Below are 24,435 nucleotides of genomic sequence, written 5' to 3'. Positions count from 1 at the left end.
GCACTTTTAGTCCAATTAAAATAGACTTTCGATTGAAAACGTGTTAAAAACGAATGTGTTGGATATAGTTAAAGCATTTTTAGTCCAATGAAAATATACTTTCGATTGAAAACGTGTTAAAAACAAATGCGTATACAGTTAAAGCACTTTTAGTCCAATTAAAATAGACTTTCGTTTGAAAACGTGTTAAAAACGAATGCGTATACAGTTAAATCACTTTTAGTCCAATTAAAATAGAATTTCAATTGAAAACGTGTTAAAAACGAATGCGTATACAGTTAAAGCACTATTAGTCCAATTAAAATAGAATTTCAATTGAAAACGTGTTAAAAACGAATGTGTTGGATATAGTTAAAGCACTTTTAGTCCAATGAAAATATACTTTCGATTGAAAACGTGTTAAAAACGAATGCGTATACAGTTAAAGCACTTTTAGTCCAATTAAAATAGAATTTCAATTGAAAACGTGTTAAAAACGAATGTGTTGGATATAGTTAAAGCACTTTTAGTCCAATGAAAATATAATTTCGATTGAAAACGTGTTAAAAACGAATGCGTATACAGTTAAAGCACTTTTAGTCCAATGAAAATATACTTTCGATTGAAAACGTGTTAAAAACGAATGTGTTGGATATAGTTAAAGCACTTTTAGTCCAATGAAAATATACTTTCGATTGAAAACGTGTTAAAAACGAATGCGTATACAGTTAAAGCACTTTTAGTCCAATTAAAATAGAATTTCAATTGAAAACGTGTTAAAAACGAATGTGTTGGATATAGTTAAAGCACTTTTAGTCCAATGAAAATATACTTTCGATTGAAAACGTGTTAAAAACGAATGCGTATACAGTTAAAGCACTTTTAGTCCAATTAAAATAGACTTTCGATTGAAAACGTGTTAAAAACGAATGCGTATACAGTTAAAGCACTTTTAGTCCAATGAAAATATACTTTCAATTGAAAACGTGTTAAAAACGAATGTGTGGGATATAGTCAAAGCACTATTGGTCTAGTTAAAATAGACATTTGATTAAAAACGATTGAAATTTTTCAACAAATTATTGAAAAGACCTAAAATCAAGATTATTTAGAAGAATTAATAAATCAAAAGGTATGACTTTCAACGTGAATTAAACCAACAGCATTATGGCGATCAATGCGCTTCGACTTTTGTGGCCTTATCATATTAGCGGATTGCGAGCGTCTTCAAAGCGGAGCACAACGCTCACGCCACGTACTCGCATCGAATTCGTTGCGAACGCGCAACGAGATCGCTGCGAATAGCAGCGTGGACGCCATTTTGTAATGTTATCCCGTAAGGACGGAAAAGAGGATGAATAAAGACAGACAAAGAGGTGGAAGTGAACTTGAATACAATTTTGCCTTGTCTTTGATTGAATATTCAAGATCAGTTCATCCAGGCCATAAAATGGATGCCAAAAATGAGATCATGGGATTTTTGATATGTCTAACAGCTACGCTCCAAACTATCTAGCATATTTTACAAGCTTTCACCGCGGAATAATTCATTGCAGCCAATGAATTCTTCAACAAGTGTCTATGTGTGACGTTCTCGCGGCGCGGCGAGACTGTAGGTGACGCAGTGCGTCAATTGCTATTGCAAAATCATCATTTGAAATACCGTGAGATTGTGGCATACTTCAGCATTAATTTCAACCGTATACATTCAATATTGCATAAATATTTGGCTAACAAAGTGATTTGTTCGCGTGGTAACCGTATAATTTGACAAGAAAAAGTTCGTGTCGATTGGTGCAAAGAAATTCAATCGCCGAGCTTCAAAAAACGTCTATAAGATCGTGATAGACAAGGAATCTTGATTCTATGCATAGGAACTAAACAACCAGAAGTCAGAAGTGTTAGAAAACAACATGGGAAACCAATCGCACAAGACGGATCATTCACGACATCAGTTCAAACCGAAACGTGTTTGAATTGATTGGTCGTCTGTCATAAAGTCCTTATTTGGCCTCTAATGATTACGAGGTCAACGTTTTTCTATACCTGAAGAAGCGACTGATGCGTACAAATAACGTGTTTAAGGTACATTAATCAAAATGAGGAAAATGCTTCAACAATTGATTCAAATGCGTTTAAAAGTGCATTGATCTCATTGAAGGAATATTTTGAAAAACAATAAACGTATATCAAATCATGAATCTGTGGATTTATTGTGTCTAACTTAAGTACAACCCTCGTAGTGAACTCTACTTCCTGATATTCTTTTTGCTATTCGACTTGGATATTTTCGCACTCCCCTCGTTTTTTGGGTATGGAAAATAGAAAAAAATCCGATTTCGATGAATTTTTTTTGAAATCTTCGATTTTACGACGGATTCTTAGGTTAGGTTATGTCAGGTTAAGTTAGGTTAGGTTAGGTTCGGTTAGTTTAGGTTAGGTTCGGTTATGGGGGGTGTGCTAAAAATTCAGAGCAAATGCAGATGCAAATCGGACGATTTTTCGATTTTCTGGAGCCGCGAAAGTATAAAGATACTTTATTTTGGTATCAAAATTCGGCGTTAAGAAAATGTTAGCTTTGTAACGATGATTCCAGTCGTAGAATATTCCGATAATAATAATAATCGAGGCGATATAATTAGCCGATGTTTGCCATAAACAAGCAATTAGTTTAACATGAACGTTGAACATTATAAATTAATAAAATGACTTTCCGTTTATGTGCATTCACGATCGACGTATGAAGCGCTAAAGATAAAAGACTTTTATTTACTATGTACGTATTTTTTGCACTTAGTTCTCTTTAAACGCTTGTTAATAACAACATAAATAATTCATAAGCTCGGATTGTTTCGATAGAGAAAAAAAAACTATGAACACAACCGGGTATTATATAATTCAAAACACACATGAAGTTTTGTTATTTGTATGTGCGACGAAAACCCACTGAATGATGTAACTTTTTCAAAAATATCTAATACGGTTATTTCCAATACTTTGCCGAGCGTGAAACTGAAGTAATTTGAAGTTATTTGAAAAATTTTAAGCTGGCTGTTCAAAGTTCTATCCATCCCCGAAGTCACCAGCTCAAAATTCGGAACAGCTGCCAGACGATAATCGAACAGAGACAGTTAACAGTTTGTTTTTTGAAATCTGGCCTCGACAAAACACGTTTTTTCACGCCACGCCACGCGTCTTACGACTGACCTTTCCAAGCGATCGAACGAGGAGAGAAAACTTCCATCATTAAAGCCCAAGGAAAAGAAAAAACTGACCGAAACCAGCGTACAAGCTGAACGAAACATCACCCTACGACAATGGCGTGACTATTCACCTACGAAGTCAACGGCAGCTCAAAATCCGGCAACAACAGCCAGATAATTAACCAAAGAGGTGGATTTCCTTGCAGAGGACGTCGCTCAACAACAACAAGAATTTCGACTCGCTTCAGAGCGACGAGTACAATTAAATTGATCCTCGCTGTTATACATGGTACACGTTTTAGGAAAAACCATCATACCTACACGAACCCAGGCGAGACGTTTAAGTAGTTATCAGAGACTAACGCCCATACTTTCAGTATCGAGTATCAACTCCTCTGGCAATGATAACAGCTTGCAAACGACAAGGTATGCTTTGGATACCACTTTGGATCACATTCTGTGGAAAACTGTTCTATACCTGCACCAGTACATCGCGGAGCTCTCTAGAATATCCGGGGGCCGGTAGATGGCTCCGTAAACGTTTTTCCATCTCATCCCGAATGTGGTCAATTGGATTTAGGTCTGGAATGGGAGCAAGCCGAATAAATCGCGTGATTGCTTTATGGTAACTATCCAAGCAGTATGGGACAGTGCATTATCATACATAAAGGTTGCGTCGTCTACAACAATAACCATGAATGGTACAATAAGGTTTTCAACCACCTGGGCGCAGTCAATTAACTCTATACGAGCGCCAAATTGAGCCTCCTCATACCATCTTGTCGACACCACACTCTGAGCCTATAAGACAGAATAGCGATTCCTCATTCAACTTGGTGTTCTTGGGAATACGGCGGTCCAGTAGCTCTAGTTCGAGAAGATATTCCAGCACCATGAAGTCGCCTTCTAACTTTTCCTCTATTATGGAGGTTTGGGTGGAAAATACTGTACGTATCTTCAGTACTTTCAGTGTTACTTCTGGTATTTCGAACCCGATACGTTTCCCATACTTCGCGGAGGGAGGATCTAGCTATACACCTCTTCCTTCAGTTGCTTTTTCAGTCTCGATTTTGCTCCTTCTTCCTTTTCACCTCTTCAAAGCGAAGTTTCGTCAACAACTCGGCTTCCAGGAGTTCCTACTACTATTTCAGCTTCCCAGGTATGACGAAGCTTGCTGAAAGCCAGGCATACGAAGAATTCTTTCTGCACAGGTTGGCCACTGCGGAAAATCCTCATGTTTGAACGTATCCGAGACACCCGTGTCCAGAAAGCATCTGGATCAGATAGTAATGTTGCCCGTCTGGTATATCGACCATCTTGGGGTACATTAACACAAATACGGCCGATCTTCTCGAGTGATATTTCAATTAAAGATTTTTTTTTCATAATTGAAGTAATGAATAGCTTTCATATTATAATTGTGTATATCTTTGCCAATTTATCTCAAACAAATAGAGATGAATGAGTTCCTAGGCCACTCCTAAGTTAATAAACTTGGTACTTAATCAGCTGCAGAGCGTTTAAAAGGAAATCGGCGGCGATTACAACATAATTAAGTGAGAAATTTTATAGAGTATTGGATAGAATCTGAAATACCATCAAATATATTAGTGGTTTCTCTGTGTTTGATTTTTTGATTGTTTGCTTTTGCAGGACGTTTCACCAATTGAAGAAGCCAAATTTACAATACTAAATGGAAGACGACTTAATAATAACAGAAGACGACGATGAAACGGTTAAACAAGTAAAGATGGAAGGAAAGACGATTAAAAGTGAAAAGTTGATAGAACAGGAAGGGAAATAGAAAAATTTTGAGAGAATTTTATTTGCTTTCGTAGCAGAGAAATCGGCAATAGAAAAAATGAGATAACTGAGAAAGAAGGAAGCGTATTAGCCTTTTCGGAGAAGAAGAACCCAGGGGAAAAAAGGAGAATGACTCTTGAGGGTAAATAATAGAGAAAAGAGGGAATATAGGCAACAGGAACGAGAAAATCCGGACGATAGATTCGAACATCAGAGGGTCAACTATAATGTTGAAAACTTTAAAAAATTGAGAAAAAAATGACAGTTGTATAAAAAATTCTATATTTCCGAAATTATTTGGGATATAGATTTATTTTTGACACAATTCTATTCAAAAACATTTGTCTAAATAACTGTATATGTTAAATTTCTCTAGTTCCATATTTGTGACTAATATACAGGGTTAACTTTGGAGTAATTTTTTTTTTTGAAAAAATCACTACATAAATTTATAGTATCAAAAGTTATGAAATGGCAACGTTGTAATACAACAAAATCGGAAGAAAAACGTCGATACTTTCATAAAAAAAAAACAAAAAAGCTTTTTCGTGATCATACAGAGCGTGTTATATAACATAAAGTTGGAAATTATAAAACAAAATATCAGGTTTCAAAAAATTTGACATATTCGTATAAAAAATTCTATATTTCCGAAATTATTTGAGATATCGATTTATTTTTGACACAAATCTATTCAAAAACGTTTGTCTAAGTAACTGTATATGTTAAATTTCTCTAGTTTCATATTTGTGACTAATATACAGGGTTAACATTGGAGTAATTTTTTTTTTTTGAAAAAATCACTACATAAATTTATAGTATCAAAAGTTATGAAATAGCAACGTTGTAATACAACAAAATCGGAAGAAAAACGTCGATACTTTCATAAAAAAAACACAAAAGCTTTTTCGTGATCATACAGAGCGTGTTATATAACATAAAGTTGGAAATTATAAAACAAAATATCAGGTTTCAAAAAATTTGACATATTCGTATAAAAAATTCTATATTTCCGAAATTATTTGAGATATCGATTTATTTTTGACACAAATCTATTTAAAAACGTTTGTCTAAGTAACTGTATATGTTAAATTTCTCTAGTTTCATATTTGTGACTAATATACAGGGTTAACTTTGGAGTAATTTTTTTTTTTTGAAAAAATCACTACATAAATTTATAGTATCAAAAGTTATGAAATAGCAACGTTGTAATACAACAAAATCGGAAGAAAAACGTCGATACTTTCATAAAAAAAACACAAAAGCTTTTTCGTGATCATACAGAGCGTGTTATATAACATAAAGTTGGAAATTATAAAACAAAATATCAGGTTTCAAAAAATTTGACATATTCGTATAAAAAATTCTATATTTCCGAAATTATTTGAGATATCGATTTATTTTTGACACAAATCTATTTAAAAACGTTTGTCTAAGTAACTGTATATGTTAAATTTCTCTAGTTTCATATTTGTGACTAATATACAGGGTTAACTTTGGAGTAATTTTTTTTTTTTGAAAAAATCACTACATAAATTTATAGTATCAAAAGTTATGAAATGGCAACGTTGTAATACAACAAAATCGGAAGAAAAACGTCGACACTTTCATAAAAAAAACACAAAAGCTTTTTCGTGATCATACAGAGCGTGTTATATAACATAAAGTTGGAAATTATAAAACAAAATATCAGGTTTCAAAAAATTTGACATATTCGTATAAAAAATTCTATATTTCCGAAATTATTTGAGATATCGATTTATTTTTGACACAAATCTATTTAAAAACGTTTGTCTAAGTAACTGTATATGTTAAATTTCTCTAGTTTCATATTTGTGACTAATATACAGGGTTAACTTTGGAGTAATTTTTTTTTTTTGAAAAAATCACTACATAAATTTATAGTATCAAAAGTTATGAAATGGCAACGTTGTAATACAACAAAATCGGAAGAAAAACGTCGACACTTTCATAAAAAAAACACAAAAGCTTTTTCGTGATCATACAGAGCGTGTTATATAACATAAAGTTGGAAATTATAAAACAAAATATCAGGTTTCAAAAAATTTGACATATTCGTATAAAAAATTCTATATTTCCGAAATTATTTGAGATATCGATTTATTTTTGACACAAATCTATTTAAAAACATTTGTCTAAATAACTGTATATGTTGAATTTCTCTAGTTCCATATTTGTGACTAATATACAGGGTTAACTTTGGAGTAATTTTTTTTTTTGAAAAAATCACTACATAAATTTATAGTATCAAAAGTTATGAAATGGCAACGTTGTAATACAACAAAATCGGAAGAAAAACGTCGATACTTTCATAAAAAAAAACAAAAAAGCTTTTTCGTGATCATACAGAGCGTGTTATATAACATAAAGTTGGAAATTATAAAACAAAATATCAGGTTTCAAAAAATTTGACATATTCGTATAAAAAATTCTATATTTCCGAAATTATTTGAGATATCGATTTATTTTTGACACAAATCTATTCAAAAACGTTTGTCTAAGTAACTGTATATGTTAAATTTCTCTAGTTTCATATTTGTGACTAATATACAGGGTTAACATTGGAGTAATTTTTTTTTTTTTGAAAAAATCACTACATAAATTTATAGTATCAAAAGTTATGAAATGGCAACGTTGTAATACAACAAAATCGGAAGAAAAACGTCGACACTTTCATAAAAAAAACACAAAAGCTTTTTCGTGATCATACAGAGCGTGTTATATAACATGAAGTTGGAAATTATAAAACAAAATATCAGGTTTCAAAAAATTTGACATATTCGTATAAAAAATTCTATATTTCCGAAATTATTTGAGATATCGATTTATTTTTGACACAAATCTATTTAAAAACATTTGTCTAAATAACTGTATATGTTGAATTTCTCTAGTTCCATATTTGTGACTAATATACAGGGTTAACTTTGGAGTAATTTTTTTTTTTGAAAAAATCACTACATAAATTTATAGTATCAAAAGTTATAAAATGGCAACGTTGTAATACAACAAAATCGGAAGAAAAACGTCGATACTTTCATAAAAAAAAACAAAAAAGCTTTTTCGTGATCATACAGAGCGTGTTATATAACATAAAGTTGGAAATTATAAAACAAAATATCAGGTTTCAAAAAATTTGACATATTCGTATAAAAAATTCTATATTTCCGAAATTATTTGAGATATCGATTTATTTTTGACACAAATCTATTTAAAAACATTTGTCTAAATAACTGTATATGTTGAATTTCTCTAGTTCCATATTTGTGACTAATATACAGGGTTAACTTTGGAGTAATTTTTTTTTTTTGAAAAAATCACTACATAAATTTATAGTATCAAAAGTTATGAAATGGCAACGTTGTAATACAACAAAATCGGAAGAAAAACTTCGATACTTTCATAAAAAAAACACAAAAGCTTTTTCGTGATCATACAGAGCGTGTTATATAACATAAGGTTGGAAATTATAAAACAAAATATCAGGTTTCAAAAAATTTGACATATTCGTATAAAAAATTATATATTTCCGAAATTATTTGAGATATCGATTTATTTTTCACATGATTCTATTGAAAAAACGTGTGTCTAAATGACTGTGTATAATAAATTCTTCTAGTTACATATTTGTGACTAATATACAGGGTTGAAGTTGTAGCGAATTATTTTTGAAAAATAGCTCCATACAAATTCATATCTACAGTTATTGAATGGCAACGTTGTAATACAAGAAAATCGGAGAAGAAATGTTGATATTATTATAAAAAAAATTACGACAGATTTTTGTCTTAAAGAAGCAGGAGGGACGGAAATTCATACCTAAAAAAAAGAGAAAACTAAGCAATTATTTTTCAGTTTTCTACGTATCCTAGTCATCTTATTTTGAAACACCCTATATAATAAATAATTATTCGTTTCTTTTATAATAATAAAAATAATAATAACCCAAGTTTAGTAAAAAAAAATCATAATATAAAAAATGGTATTTCTGTTTTTAACTTAAAGTAACACACTTATATACAGAGTTGTGCAAAAAATTGGAGTAAAATCATTTTGGTTCACTTACCTTGCAAAAACCATCGATGCAGATACCTCTCGTCCCTTTAGGGGCTGCTTTTCCCGTGTGAGTTATGGGGTACAAACAAAGAGTCCCGTCAATAACAGTCTTATTTAATGTCGCGAAGAAATTCATTCCGATCGCTCGGCAGTTTAAAGCGCATTCATCTTTTGCTGTAAAGAAATGCTTATAGTAGACTACGAGAAATTGTGAACTAATATTTACCAGACTATAATACAGGGTGTCTCACGACGATTTAAAACTATCTGTATATATGGCAAAATACTTATAGTAAAATCATGAGAATTTCGATCTTTTCGAACTAAAATATATTCAAAGATAGCTTAGGTATAGAAAATTATACATAAATTTGCTTTATTTGTCACCCCTGGATGTATTAAAATAAAAAAAACCGGGTGGTTCTATTAAAAAATAATGAATAAATTTGATATCTATGAGGTTAAACTTTGAATACTTTTTATACACACCCTGTATAGAATGAAAAATTTTTCAGCATAGATTTGAATACGTCTGACCTTGCTTAAAGCAACCGAATAGAAATCATTTTCATATCTTCAAAGGTTTTCTCGTAAAAAAATAATTTATAAAGGTCTGCAACGGTCAAATTTTTTACAAAATAATTAATAACTGAAAAAGTATGCATTTTTCGAAATATGTTTTCAGACAAAAGTATACTAAAATTTAACGTATATTTCAAAAATATATTAATATACAGGGTGTTCTATTTAAAATAACAAAGTTACAGTCGATTTCAGGTAGAACCGGAATTGATAGTTTAACTCTTCGAGGGACACCCTGTATACCGGGTATTCACATATTTAATTTTGAAAATTCATTATTTGGAACTTTTTTGATTAGTTGTTTCTATTTAAATGAACGGTGGTGGATTTAAATATAATTTATTTCAAAATAAAGTGATTGGTTTTTTTTTTCTTTTTAATTTATAAAAATTTCGACACCCTGTATAGTAATGAGAATAAAAAATGGAAAATTAACTGTGAAATATTCAATTCGATCTTTTAATTTTCATAATTAGAAGAAGACTCTAAAAAAAATTTAAAAAACCCATAAAACATTAAGGGGGTGTTTTGGTCTAGAAGCATAAATTTTAGGCATTTTTGAAAATTATTTTCACCATCTTTCACCATCCCTTATTTTATATGATATTTAAGTATCGACTTTTTAGAAATATGAAAAAAAAATTGTAAAAAGAACTCAGAATTTCAATAAATTAGTAGCTGCGTACAAAAAAAAGTGCAACCTGGTTGACACGATTACAACCCTTGTAGTGATCTGGAACGAAAAGATTTGAAACATTCTCAATATCGAACTTAGTCAAAAAAATGGCGTCGACATGAAATATCAAATTTTTTGCCCCTTTTTTGACTTTTTTTTTCAAAATACTCCCAATCGAAATTTTTCAAAAACCAAGACAGACGCGATAGAGAGATATAGAAAAAATATTTCGACCAAATTTCAAAGAAGTCGTTCGGGTAGACCTTGAAATATAACGTCAACCATTCCAAAAAAAACTAGTTTCGAGAAAACCTCAGAAATAATCCGATTTTTCAAAAATCCGTTCAAGAGTAGTCTCAAGGGTCTAAGCTTTGAAAATATGCAAATAAAATCGATTTTTACACCAGAATAGGGGAATAAGAGAACAGATAAACAGCAGGACATATATTTTGATAAAAATAAGAATGTAGAAATCTTAAAAAATGAACAGGAAATATAACAAATCTGGAAAAACCAAAACAAAGTGTATTTTCCTCAACGCCCTTTTATCTTGAACACGAATGATGTTACCAAGCAAATCCCGAATATTTTGCAGTTTCTATCTTTCCTAGAAACGGAATCACCTTTTTTTTTAAAACACCCTGTTTATTGTTGTCAATAAAACGATATTTTTCGATCAAACCTCGTAAATATATAACGAAAAACGTTGAATCAAAAGTATACGTCAAAAATATATTTTTAAATTTGAAATATATGATATTCTTGAACAAAAATAATTTAGAGTCTTTCAACAGTCATAAAATTTTCTCGAAATGTTGCTTATTCGACATAATGACGAAATAAGTAGCTTTAACAACTAAGCGTTAGGCAACACACTTTTCATTCGATTGTAATGCGTATTGCCTACATTTAGAGATCGGTTTTTACTTGATACAATTATATAGGGTGTCCTAAAGTCGACGTAAGATTTAAATTGAATAAAAAAACACAGTTTTTAAAGTTTTGATTGAAATTTGTTCAATTCCCCGACCGTTTGGCATAAATTTGACTGAATTTCGTTGAATCCTTTCTTTTAATGCGGACTTGTTGACGTAGATCTGTGATTTCAAATAAGAAATCCAATGGTGTCGAATCATATGATTTAGGAGGCTAATTGAAGTGTTTCACGGGTTGTATGGTATGTGGCAAGTACCCAGAACGCACCATGAACTAAAGCAAGTCTTCGATGGTAGCTGAAGATTTGGTGGTCCTCCAAATTCCCGATACAACAAAACAATATGATTGGTACCACCTTGGAGATGATTTGTCATCCCATTTATCTGTTGATATGATCAGGGTTTGCAAGGAAAACGACATTAATTTCGTGGTCTTGCCACATCTCACTCAGCTCCTCGTCGTTACCTTCTTTCGTCCGTTGAAGATGGCGTTTGTCTTCAGCACCAAAGGACAGATTCTCCCCACTTCTAAAACCCCTTTGAGAAAGAAAAATGTCTTCTAACAACATCCGTACAAGCACTTGATGGAAGGTTTTAGGTGATGCTGCAGACACTACACCAAGGCGATTAATTTGATGTCTAAAAAGAAGAGGAAAACAGTAACTGTGGTACCTGGGAAAAGCGTAGTAGTGACAGATTTTGAAATTGAAGACGTGGACATAAATACTTCTCCAGCTGGCAAGAAAGCCGCAGTATTTGAAGGGAAGAGGAAGAAAGGAAATCATCCTGAAGACAGTGTTGCTGAATTGGTACTGTCACAACTTGGATCAACGTCCGTAAATCATGACATTTCAGTCTGTGAGTTTCCACTTATTGGAGTATTTGGTCTACTGAACACGAACGTGTCTGTTAGAGATGAAACACCCTCCATATAGCACACATCTGGCCCCGTCCGACTATTTTTGGTTCACGAAGATGAAGACCGAGTTAAGTGAAATGAAATTGTACAAGTTTGCAATTGAATCCCCAGAAATACCTAGAAATAAAGTTCCGTTCAGATAACTGCACTTACCTTTGAAGAATGGTTCCCATTGGTATCGATTACCTCTGAATAATCGATTGTTGAATGAAGCGCATTGTTCGTAGCGGAAATCTCGACCATTCGGACATTCCTGTAAAGAAAAATCAGTTTGATTTTCATCTATTAGATTTAACAGTTTATCTTCAGTCTCTGAAGACGATAACTTGATAACCAAGTGCTTAAGTAGATGGTGTTTAAGCAATTAGCTGTCATACATTTTCTAAAAACGAAGGAAGCAACGAAAAGACCAGAAATTCCACGATAAGAAGCCCGGAAAGCACTAATGCGACCAAAAGATTTTAAGGCAGTAAGTTCCGATACCATCCAATCAGAATTCCTCAAACTACTCGATACCAAAACGATAATCCCGATTACAGAGATGTTAAATAGCATTAGAATGGTTGAAACTTGAGTTCATTACACTTCCTAAGATACCAGGTGATACAACCAACGATACGAAGTATTCTTCATCAACGGTATGTTTTAAGTAACCTCCGCCATCTCTAGATCAGGCAAGGTACTTCAAAATAATAGAAAATTTAAATTTTCACATATATTTGTTTAGTTAAGTTCTTATTTTTCATTTAATTTGCGTTATAAGACTGTGTCTTTGTCATCTTCATCATCATCTTCATCATCATCATCATCAGCACAACAATGTAATACTTAGTTGACTCTAATAACTTCTTCCAGTGGTCCATATCCGAGGCAATTGTCCATATTGGTTATTTTTTTTCACTAGACCACATATTTCTTCAGAATTCTTCTTTGAAAGTCCAAGTTTCGAACTATGAATGCATGGATGTTGTGAAGATCAATTGCGCCCCCCTTTCTTGCTGCGATACTGGAGAACCCAGCTGAACCATCAATTCTACTACCAGAGATTCTGGTTCTCTATTTCATACACTTCCAGGTGTAGCGATCTGGAGTTCCATTCGAGAGAATGTGGATAGAGGTTATATTCTAGCCTCAGCGTCTTCAGGTGTTGTTGGACCTTCAGCAGATCTTCTCTGGTTATAGATTCCCAGGAGAATCTTTGTCTCAGCTCCAGTCTGGACGTATGAGCAATTGCTCTAGTGGTCTCAGCCTCATTTCTTGGTGCGTATCTTCAATAATGTTATCAGTTGCATCAGTTGCATCAGGTATACATCATTTCACCTTATGATCTCCAGTGGTCGAAAGAAATTTTCTTCTGGTAGTTCGAAATATTCGAAATCCCTTTTAGAGGGTCAAAGTGTTGAAATTTCGTTTGGAATAGAATATTGAGTACATGTTTTGAAACACTGTGTAAATACTAAATATACAGTTACTTAATCTAATTTTTATTTGAAGAGATTATGGGAAGATCGCGTCTTACTTGATTGTTGCATAAATGAATCCTCTTATAAAGTCCTACGCAGCCGTTACCCAGGTATTTACCATTTTGACGTCGCCGTCTTTGTCTGCGGATGAACCTGTGAACAATGCCATAGATAATTTTTGTTCTAGAACAAAGTGAAGAAGCGCCGTTTATATATATATATATATATATATATATATATATATATATATATATATATATTATATGAATTATTGTTATATACGGGGTCGCACAATAAAATAATTTTCCCAAGAAATACGTTATATATAAATAATCTGAATGAATTGGGCTTCAGTTTCTTGGGCTCTTATTACGTTACTGACCAATCTTATCGCCACCAATAGTACCCAAAGACTAAATTATTGAAATATGACTAAAGCTATGAATATTTGGAGAGAATTGTATAAATTGGGCTCTAGTTACTTTCTTGGGCAATTTTATAGTCACATATTGCAGCCAATGAAAAACTTATGTAGAAAAAACTGCAATATTACATATTAAAATGGAGAGTTTGTGGAAAAATTAGTGAATTGATGAATGTAGAGACAGAATTGTATAAAATGGACTATGGCTACTTTTTTGACTAACCTCAATGCCACAATTAGTAGCCAATGTCAAATTAACGTTAAAAAAACGGGCAAATTCTTTATTAATATGAAAATGTTCGAGAAAATGATTGAATTGATAAATATTGGAATAAAATTGTGAGAATTGGGTTCTTGTCATTTTCCTGACTAACATCAATGCCACAATTAGTAGCCAATGTCAAATTTACGTTTAAAAACCGAGCAAATTCTTTATTAAGATACAAATGCTTGAGAAAATGATTGAATTGATAAATATTGGAATAAAATTGTGAGAATTGGGCTCTTGTCATTTTCCTGACTAACCTCAATGCCACAATTAGTAGCCAATGTCAAATTAACGTTAAAAAAACGGGCAAATTCTTTATTAATATGAAAATGCTTGAGAAAATGATTGAATTGATAAATATTGGAATAAAATTGTGAGAATTGGGTTCTTGTCATTTTCCTGACTAACATCAATGCCACAATTAGTAGCCAATGTCAAATTAACGTTAAAAAAACGGGCAAATTCTTTATTAATATGAAAATGCTTGAGAAAATGATTGAATTGATAAATATTGGAATAAAATTGTGAGAATTGGGTTCTTGTCATTTTCCTGACTAACCTCAATGCCACAATTAGTAGCCAATGTCAAATTTACGTTTAAAAACCGAGCAAATTCTTTATTAAGATATAAATGCTTGAGAAAATGATTGAATTGATAAATATTGGAATAAAATTGTGAGAATTGGGTTCTTGTCATTTTCCTGACTAACATCAATGCCACAATTAGTAGCCAATGTCAAATTAACGTTAAAAAAACGGGCAAATTCTTTATTAATATGAAAATGCTTGAGAAAATGATTGAATTGATAAATATTGGAATAAAATTGTGAGAATTGGGTTCTTGTCATTTTCCTGACTAACATCAATGCCACAATTAGTAGCCAATGTCAAATTAACGTTAAAAAAACGGGCAAATTCTTTATTAATATGAAAATGCTTGAGAAAATGATTGAATTGATAAATATTGGAATAAAATTGTGAGAATTGGGTTCTTGTCATTTTCCTGACTAACCTCAATGCCACAATTAGTAGCCAATGTCAAATTAACGTTAAAAAAACGGGCAAATTCTTTATTAATATGAAAATGCTTGAGAAAATGATTGAATTGATAAATATTGGGATAAAATTGTGAGAATTGGGTTCTTGTCATTTTCCTGACTAACATCAATGCCACAATTAGTAGCCAATGTCAAATTTACGTTTAAAAACCGAGCAAATTCTTTATTAATATGAAAATGCTTGAGAAAATGATTGAATTGATAAATATTGGAATAAAATTGTGAGAATTGGGTTCTTGTCATTTTCCTGACTAACCTCAATGCCACAATTAGTAGCCAATGTCAAATTTACGTTTAAAAACCGAGCAAATTCTTTATTAAGATGATGAAATTGTGAAAAATCAACGAAATTGCCACAAATTTACTTTCAAAAATTAACCATATTCTCTATTGATATTAAAAATCCAGAGAAAACTATCTAAATTGATAAATATAGTGATGACATTATATAAATTGGACTCCAGATGATCATTAGTTCAATATTTGTACCATATCTTGTTCCCAGTTACCAATTTCACGCCTTCAGAACATTTCATAACATGAATACTCCATAGTGATTAATTAACGCCCAAGTTTGCCTCAATCTCACGCTATGTCACATGACGCTTTTGCAATATCAGTTTACGCACAGCGTAGATGATTTTAGTACAACAGTCGATTTTAGACGACCTTCACAAAATTCGTTCTGTAGCGAAGAGCGACCACGATTGAATTCGAAAAACCAGCTCGAAATAATGCTTCATCACCAAAAGTCGATCGACACACCGCTATTGGTTTAATCTACGTCGAAAATGTCAAATGTCAAACGTCAAAAGTCAAATGTCAAACGTCTAATGTCAGGTTTGACGTAGCAGCCCTAGTATTATATCAAAGTTTACTTTTTGAGTAACACGACAATGATTTTAAAACGAACCATGAATATATACAGAGTGTACTGATAAAAAATATATTGATAAGTAGTAGTTTCCTCTGTTATATTTGTATAAATACTTTACAATATATTTTGGACAATTCCAAAAATTTTAGAACGTATTTATCCAATCAAATCATCGCATTTATTTGAAAACATTCTGTATAGAAATATTCCGATATAATCAATCAAAAAACGATAAAAAAAATCATTATATTTAAACTGTACGGTATAATATAGACGAGAAGGTTCCGCTTCAACGCATCCCACTTCGTTTAACTGTTTTTACGTACATACTGTAATGACAGAAATGTACCAATTTTCATCTTCGTGAAAGATGTCATCGTGCAGCGTCCGAGAGGCGAACAGCACAAACCAACGTTTTGACAGCGCTTTGATTTAATGCCTCATTGTTTGGGGGCAGTGAAGTGGTCAGGGCGTGAGATAACGTCACTTCCTCTATTCTGCACGCCCGAATGTGCACACACATACCTTTTATTGCGAACTAGCTGACTATAATTAGCTTCAGAATATTTCGAGATTGAAAGATTTACGAGAAAATATTTCCATTCGAAGCAGCTATTAAAAATGTTTTAATTTTTCGTTAATGTATGGTATAAACGAACTTTTCTTCAATTAGATCAAGGTCGAATATCGCCTAGATGTTAAACTCCACAAAATTTCAACTATTCCTACAAGTCTTTCCCCGAAAGTTCGTGATTAAGTGGAGCTTCGTATCGGTGCAGTTTTCTTTCATTAAAAACTTTACTACAAACATCTGTCCAATATTTCGTTTTAACTTTACATCGTCGTTTATTCCTGGTCTTCTAGATTTCGGTACAGCCCTCAAGTTTTCCCCGTTTCATAAGGCTTATAGAAACTGTCAAGAGGTCATAATCTATCGCAGAACGGGTACAACACGTCCAACAAGTCTGTTCTGTTAATCTTTAGCTCCTTCAGTTTTTTGGAGAAGACTGCCACTTGGAATACGAATTGAATTGGTGGCACTAGATCTCATTCCCTGGTAACGATCGACTTCCATCCGGGCTGTACAAATCGGAAACAGATTTGCGGACGAAGGTTTAGGTTCGAATCGCGTCTTTACTTTTGATCGGTGGTGGACGTCCTTAAAATGAGATTCCCAAAACGCTGCGGATGCTAGGAATGCTGTTAGACTTGGTTTGGTGAGACTGGAGTGTAATTTAGCTAGTTCCTATCCCGGTCTGGCCGACCATCGTTTCCGAACGAAGTATTGTGAAAGTGGATGGAAGAGCGTCGATTCAGGACCTCAATGAGATGTTCTTTGATGTCAGCAAGACCTGTATTCCTGCTTAGGTTTGTGCAAAGTGAGTCCAGATGCAAGTACAGACGTCCATGATGATGGTCTGGCCGACCATCGTTTCCGAACGAAGTATTGTGAAAGTGGATGGAAGAGCGTCGATTCAGGACCTCAATGAGATGTTCTTTGATGTCAGCAAGACCTGTATTCCTGCTTAGGTTTGTGCAAAGTGAGTCCAGATGCAAGTACAGACGTCCATGATGATGGTCTGGCCGACCATCGTTTCCGAACGAAGTATTGTGGAAGTGGATCGAAGAGCGTCGATTCAGGACCTCAATGAGATGTTCTTTGATGTCAGCAAGACCTGTATTCCTGCTTAGGTTTGTGCAAAGTGAGTCCAGATGCAAGTACAGACGTCCATGATGATGGTCTGGCCGACCATCGTTTCCGAACGAAGTATTGTGAAAGTGGATGGAAGAGCGTCGATTCAGGACCTCAATGAGATGTTCTTTGATGTCAGCAAGACCTGTATTCCTGCTTAGGTTTGTGCAAAGTGAGTCCAGATGCAAGTACAGACGTCCATGATGATGGTCTGGCCGACCATCGTTTCCGAACGAAGTATTGTGAAAGTGGATGGAAGAGCGTCGATTCAGGACCTCAATGAGATGTTCTTTGATGTCAGCAAGACCTGTATTCCTGCTTAGGTTTGTGCAAAGTGAGTCCAGATGCAAGTACAGACGTCCATGATGATGGTCTGGCCGACCATCGTTTCCGAACGAAGTATTGTGGAAGTGGATCGAAGAGCGTCGACTCAGGACCTCAATGAGATGTTCTTTGATGTCAGCAAGACCTGTATTCCTGCTTAGGTTTGTGCAAAGTGAGTCCAGATGCAAGTACAGACGTCTATGAAGATGGTGTGACCGTCCATCGTTTCCGAACGAAGTATTGTGAAAGTGGATGGAAGAGCGTCGATTCAGGACCTCAATGAGATGTTCTTTGATGTCAGCAAGACCTGTATTCCTGCTTAGGTTTGTGCAAAGTGAGTCCAGATGCAAGTACAGACGTCCATGAAGATGGTGTGACCGTCCATCGTTTCCGAACGAAGTATTGTGAAAGTGGATGGAAGAGCGTCGATTCAGGACCTCAATGAGATGTTCTTTGATGTCAGCAAGACCTGTATTCCTGCTTAGGTTTGTGCAAGTTGAGTCCAGATGCAAGTACAGACGTCCATGAAGATGGTGTGACCGTCCATCGTTTCCGAACGAAGTATTGTGAAAGTGGATGGAAGAGCGTCGATTCAGGACCTCAATGAGAATGTTCTTTGATGTCAGCAATACCTGTATTCCTGCTTAGGTTTGTGCAAGTTGAGTCCAGATGCAAGTACAGACGTCCATGAAGATGGTGTGACCGTCCATCGTTTCCGAACGAAGTATTGTGAAAGTGGATGGAAGAGCGTCGATTCAGGACCTCAATGAGATGTTCTTTGATATCAGCAAGACCTGTATTCCTGCTTAGGTTTGTGCAAAGTGAGTCCAGATGCAAGTACAGACGTCCATGATGATGGTCTGGCCGACCATCGTTTCCGAACGAAGTATTGTGGAAGTGGATCGAAGAGCGTCGACTCAGGACCTCAATGAGATGTTCTTTGATATCAGCAAGACCTGTATTCCTGCTTAGGTTTGTGCAAAGTGAGTCCAGATGCAAGTACAGACGTCCATGATGATGGTCTGGCCGACCATCGTTTCCGAACGAAGTATTGTGGAAGTGGATGGAAGAGCGTCGATTCAGGACCTCAATGAGATGTTCTTTGATGTCAGCAAGACCTGTATTCCTGCTTAGGTTTGTGCAAGTTGAGTCCAGATGCAAGTACAGACGTCCATGAAGATGGTGTGACCGTCCATCGTTTCCGAACGAAGTATTGTGAAAGTGGATCGAAGAGCGTCGATTCAGGACCTCAATGAGATGTTCTTTGATATCAGCAAGACCTGTATTCCTGCTTAGGTTTGTGCAAAGTGAGTCCAGATGCAAGTACAGACGTCCATGATGATGGTCTGGCCGACCATCGTTTCCGACCGAAGTATTGTGGAAGTGGATCGAAGAGCGTCGACTCAGGACCTCAATGAGATGTTCTTTGATATCAGCAAGACCTGTATTCCTGCTTAGGTTTGTGCAAGGTGAGTCCAGATGCAAGTACAGACGTCTATGAAGATGGTGTGACCGTCCATCGTTTCCGAACGAAGTATTGTGAAAGTGGATGGAAGAGCGTCGATTCAGGACCTCAATGAGATGTTCTTTGATGTCAGCAAGACCTGTATTCCTGCTTAGGTTTGTGCAAGGTGAGTCCAGATGCAAGTACAGACGTCCATGATGATGGTGTGACCGTCCATCGTTTCCGAACGAAGTATTGTGAAAGTGGATGGAAGAGCGTCGATTCAGGACCTCAATGAGATGTTCTTTGATGTCAGCAAGACCTGTATTCCTGCTTAGGTTTGTGCAAAGTGAGTCCAGATGCAAGTACAGACGTCTATGAAGATGGTGTGACCGTCCATCGTTTCCGAACGAAGTATTGTGAAAGTGGATCGAAGAGCGTCGACTCAGGACCTCAATGAGATGTTCTTTGATGTCAGCAAGACCTGTATTCCTGCTTAGGTTTGTGCAAAGTGAGTCCAGATGCAAGTACAGACGTCCATGATGATGGTCTGGCCGACCATCGTTTCCGAACGAAGTATTGTGAAAGTGGATCGAAGAGCGTCGATTCAGGACCTCAATGAGATGTTCTTTGATGTCAGCAAGACCTGTATTCCTGCTTAGGTTTGTGCAAAGTGAGTCCAGATGCAAGTACAGACGTCCATGATGATGGTCTGGCCGACCATCGTTTCCGAACGAAGTATTGTGAAAGTGGATCGAAGAGCGTCGATTCAGGACCTCAATGAGATGTTCTTTGATGTCAGCAAGACCTGTATTCCTGCTTAGGTTTGTGCAAAGTGAGTCCAGATGCAAGTACAGAAGTCTATGAAGATGGTGTGACCGTCCATCGTTTCCGAACGAAGTATTGTGGAAGTGGATGGAAGAGCGTCGATTCAGGACCTCAATGAGATGTTCTTTGATGTCAGCAAGACCTGTATTCCTGCTTAGGTTTGTGCAAGTTGAGTCCAGATGCAAGTACAGACGTCCATGAAGATGGTGTGACCGTCCATCGTTTCCGAACGAAGTATTGTGAAAGTGGATGGAAGAGCGTCGATTCAGGACCTCAATGAGATGTTCTTTGATGTCAGCAAGACCTGTATTCCTGCTTAGGTTTGTGCAAAGTGAGTCCAGATGCAAGTACAGACGTCCATGATGATGGTCTGGCCGACCATCGTTTCCGAACGAAGTATTGTGAAAGTGGATCGAAGAGCGTCGATTCAGGACCTCAATGAGATGTTCTTTGATGTCAGCAAGACCTGTATTCCTGCTTGGGTTTGTGCAAGGTGAGTCCAGATGCAAGTACAGACGTCTATGAAGATGGTGTGACCGTCCATCGTTTCCGAACGAAGTATTGTGAAAGTGGATGGAAGAGCGTCGATTCAGGACCTCAATGAGATGTTCTTTGATATCAGCAAGACCTGTATTCCTGCTTGGGTTTGTGCAAGGTGAGTCCAGATGCAAGTACAGACGTCCATAATGATGGTGTGACCGTCCATCGTTTTCGAACGAAGTATTGTTGAAGTGGAAGATCGATTCAGCACCTCAATGAGATGTTAAATGCTGATAAACATTTTTTCATTGTAAATGATCGTTGCGGACTATATTTTATCGACAGGCCTCGTTATTTTTGTATGGAAAAATCAGATTACGAACACAAGGGAAACCGCTACGGGTTGTTATGAGTCTTTAATTAGCTCTCAATAAAAAACGTATAATGGTAATTTGTATCGATTGTTTTTTTAAAATGCATTCGTTGACTGACTCGAGCTGTCGGAAAACATAAAATTGATATCACCATCTATATTGGTACAAAAATTTTAAAGGCAATTTATTTTATTGTTTGGTTTATGACTGTACTCGGAACGACGCATCATTTGATTTGAATAGAGAATTTTTAAAGCAATTATTTAGAATGAAACTTAATGGACACGAGGCTGGGATGTTATTGAACGAATTTTTGTGTTATAAATGTTTTTTTTTATTGGTAACAGTCACCGCTGTCAACTGAAACTCTTAGACACAGAGCTAGTTACAAAAAATATATTTGAAAGTACAGCGAAAGGTTTTGCTGGCCGGAAAACTCTGATGAAAAAAATTTTTTCTAGGTTTTTGAGGACTAAACTATGAGCGCTGTAGTTGCAGGCCGGAAAACCTCAAAAAAAATCGACTTTAAATGAAAATTTCGTCATTTGACTCAATGGAAAACTATTAATGATAATTAAAAAAAAAATCATCAGGATCTGTCTGAAATATTACAATTTTTTTACGTCTATTTCAGATTCTATTTTCAAAATAATTTACCGCGTCAATTATAAACTAATTTTGATCATTTTTTTTTTCGGAAATTCAGGAAATAGTTGTAATTTTTTATAAAATTGCTCAGTAATGATTATCGGCTCATGGTAATATAAACAAACGTGAAATATATAGAATAAACATCCATAGTTCTGATTTTTTCATTTTATCAACTCATTCAAGTCCAAAATCGACGAAATAGGTTCAAATGTTGTGATAAAAGATATATTAGTCAGTTTGAGAGGTCACTCATCAATCTGATCACCTCTTCCAAAAGTGACAGCAAATTATACCCTGACAGATGCTCGATTGCCCAGCACGTTTTCTATGAAGGTCATTCTATGGATTATAAATCTGTTTTAAACCACAAAAAACGTCTAGTTTTAGAAACAACTTATATTGTTAAAAATGATAATTGTGCTGATAACTAAACTGATTTAAATAATCTTAGTTGACCACAAAATCTATCAAAATTTAACCTTTGGTTGGATTTCAATTGAAAAAAAACTTAATAGCAACCAAAATCAATAAACTTCATATCCATATCTTCAGTCAGTCAATCCCTGAAGATGAATACATAGTTATTAGAAAGTATGTGTCAAAAAGAGTGTTTGATAACCACGGTCCCACAACAAAAAGTACATAAACTAACTGGTAATGACTACGTTTCAATTTATTTAAAGAATGATTATATACCTCGAGTCTGCAGATCTATGTACACAGTGCCTAGTTTGTTGAGTGATACCACCGCCGCAACTTCTCGAACATGGAGACCATGGTGACCATTCTGACCACTCGCCTAATATCTTTGGTATTTTCTTTAGTATTTGGTCTTTGTACATTTGGTGCACCTTAAACAAACAACAAAAAATATGATTTATTCCTTTATTGGTTATTTTTGGAAGCAAAACTTTATATGGGGTTGCAGGGATAAAAAAACTAAGTTACAGTCCATTTTTGTGGACGAGAGAGTAATAAAACCCGATTACTTATCCGGAATACGGTGGTTTTACGTATTATTCCTTCATAATACAAGTTTTCAGACTTCCATTAGTGTTTTAACAATAAGCTGTACAGAACAGTGGAAAAGGGTTTGGAGTGGTCAAAAGCTCTGTTTATAAAATACGATTTTAAACTTCTCAATACGCTAAGGAAGTCCAGGGAAATTTGCAAGGACCGCGTAAACATCGAAATATCAGTTTTATAACTTAAATGTTTGTCTGTAAATGATTTGAAACAATCAAATATCAATTTCGAAAATTTAACTAATTTTGTTGAAACAAAGTTTCTTAAATTTACGGCCGAGTAGTTAATACATTGGTGATTTTGGATATCTCGAGATTAACGTATTATATCTCGAAATTCAACCAAGAATAAAACCTTGGAATCATTACACGTGCTGCCCGATTATTTATGACATATCATTTAACAACTATTCAATTATGTTCACTACGTAAAACAGGCTGTGAAATACCGTATCCCATGTAGATGGATTGAATATTTCAACCAGTCGCGTCGAAACGACATTGACGAGCTATAAAGAATCTTTACGACTGCTCGTGTTTTTTTTTTTCTCAAAAATGAGACAGTTTGTAGACATTGTCGAGAAATTTACAATGAATATAAATAGTGGAATAGTTGTATGATTGACGTGATTCTTTAAAAATGAAAGTTTTGATATGTTGGATCGTTTTGGAATTCGTTTAAGCATGCGGATGTTGAAAAAGAAGTAGAAATGACTGAAATACTCATAAATAAATGAAAAAACAAGTTATTGAACTTAGACTGGCGATAAAATAGTTATTTAAGTAACTAGTCCACAAGTAACAAGTTGATATTATGAATCGGACAAAAAAGAAGAAAAAGAAGAAGAAGACTAAGATACGAGAAGAAGAAATGACTGAAATACTCATAAAGAAATGAAAAAACAAGTTATTGAACTTAGACTGGCGATAAAATAGTTATTTAAGTAACTAGTCCACAAGTGACAAGTTAATATCATGAATCGGACAAAAAAGAAGAAAAAGAAGAAGAAGACTGAGAAACTAGAAGAAGAAATGACTGAAATACTCATAAATAAATGAAAAAACAAGTTATTGAACTTAGATTGGTGATAAAATAGTTATTTAAGTAACTAGTCCACAAGTGACAAGTTAATATCATGAATCGGACAAAAAAGAAGAAAAAGAAGAAGAAGACTAAGAAACTAGAAGAAGAAATGACTGAAATACTCATAAATAAATGAAAAAACAAGTTATTGAACTTAGATTGGTGATAAAATAGTTATTTAAGTAACTAGTCCACAAGTGACAAGTTAATATCATGAATCGGACAAAAAACAAGAAGAAGAAGAAGAAGAAGACTAAAAAACTAGAAGAAG

General features: G+C 34.4%; 1 protein-coding gene across 2 annotated transcripts in view; it reads right to left on the bottom strand.

The window, feature by feature from the left end:
- Window positions 1-24,435, bottom strand: part of LOC130442934 (thrombospondin type-1 domain-containing protein 4) — a 258,268-nt gene that overhangs the window by 147,329 nt on the left and 86,504 nt on the right. For both annotated transcript variants that reach the window (XM_056777343.1, XM_056777344.1), the window contains exons 3-6: window positions 22,752-22,906; window positions 13,691-13,787; window positions 12,325-12,424; window positions 9,070-9,233 (exon numbers count right to left, since the gene is read on the bottom strand). In XM_056777343.1, coding sequence (XP_056633321.1) covers window positions 9,070-9,233; window positions 12,325-12,424; window positions 13,691-13,787; window positions 22,752-22,906 — 516 coding nt within the window. The remainder of the gene's footprint in view (window positions 1-9,069; window positions 9,234-12,324; window positions 12,425-13,690; window positions 13,788-22,751; window positions 22,907-24,435) is intronic.

Source organism: Diorhabda sublineata, chromosome 4, assembly GCF_026230105.1.
Source record: "Diorhabda sublineata isolate icDioSubl1.1 chromosome 4, icDioSubl1.1, whole genome shotgun sequence".
NCBI classification, from domain to species: domain Eukaryota; kingdom Metazoa; phylum Arthropoda; class Insecta; order Coleoptera; family Chrysomelidae; genus Diorhabda; species Diorhabda sublineata.
Note: the sequence above shows the minus strand (reverse complement) of the source record. Positions and strands in the feature narration are given on the sequence as shown.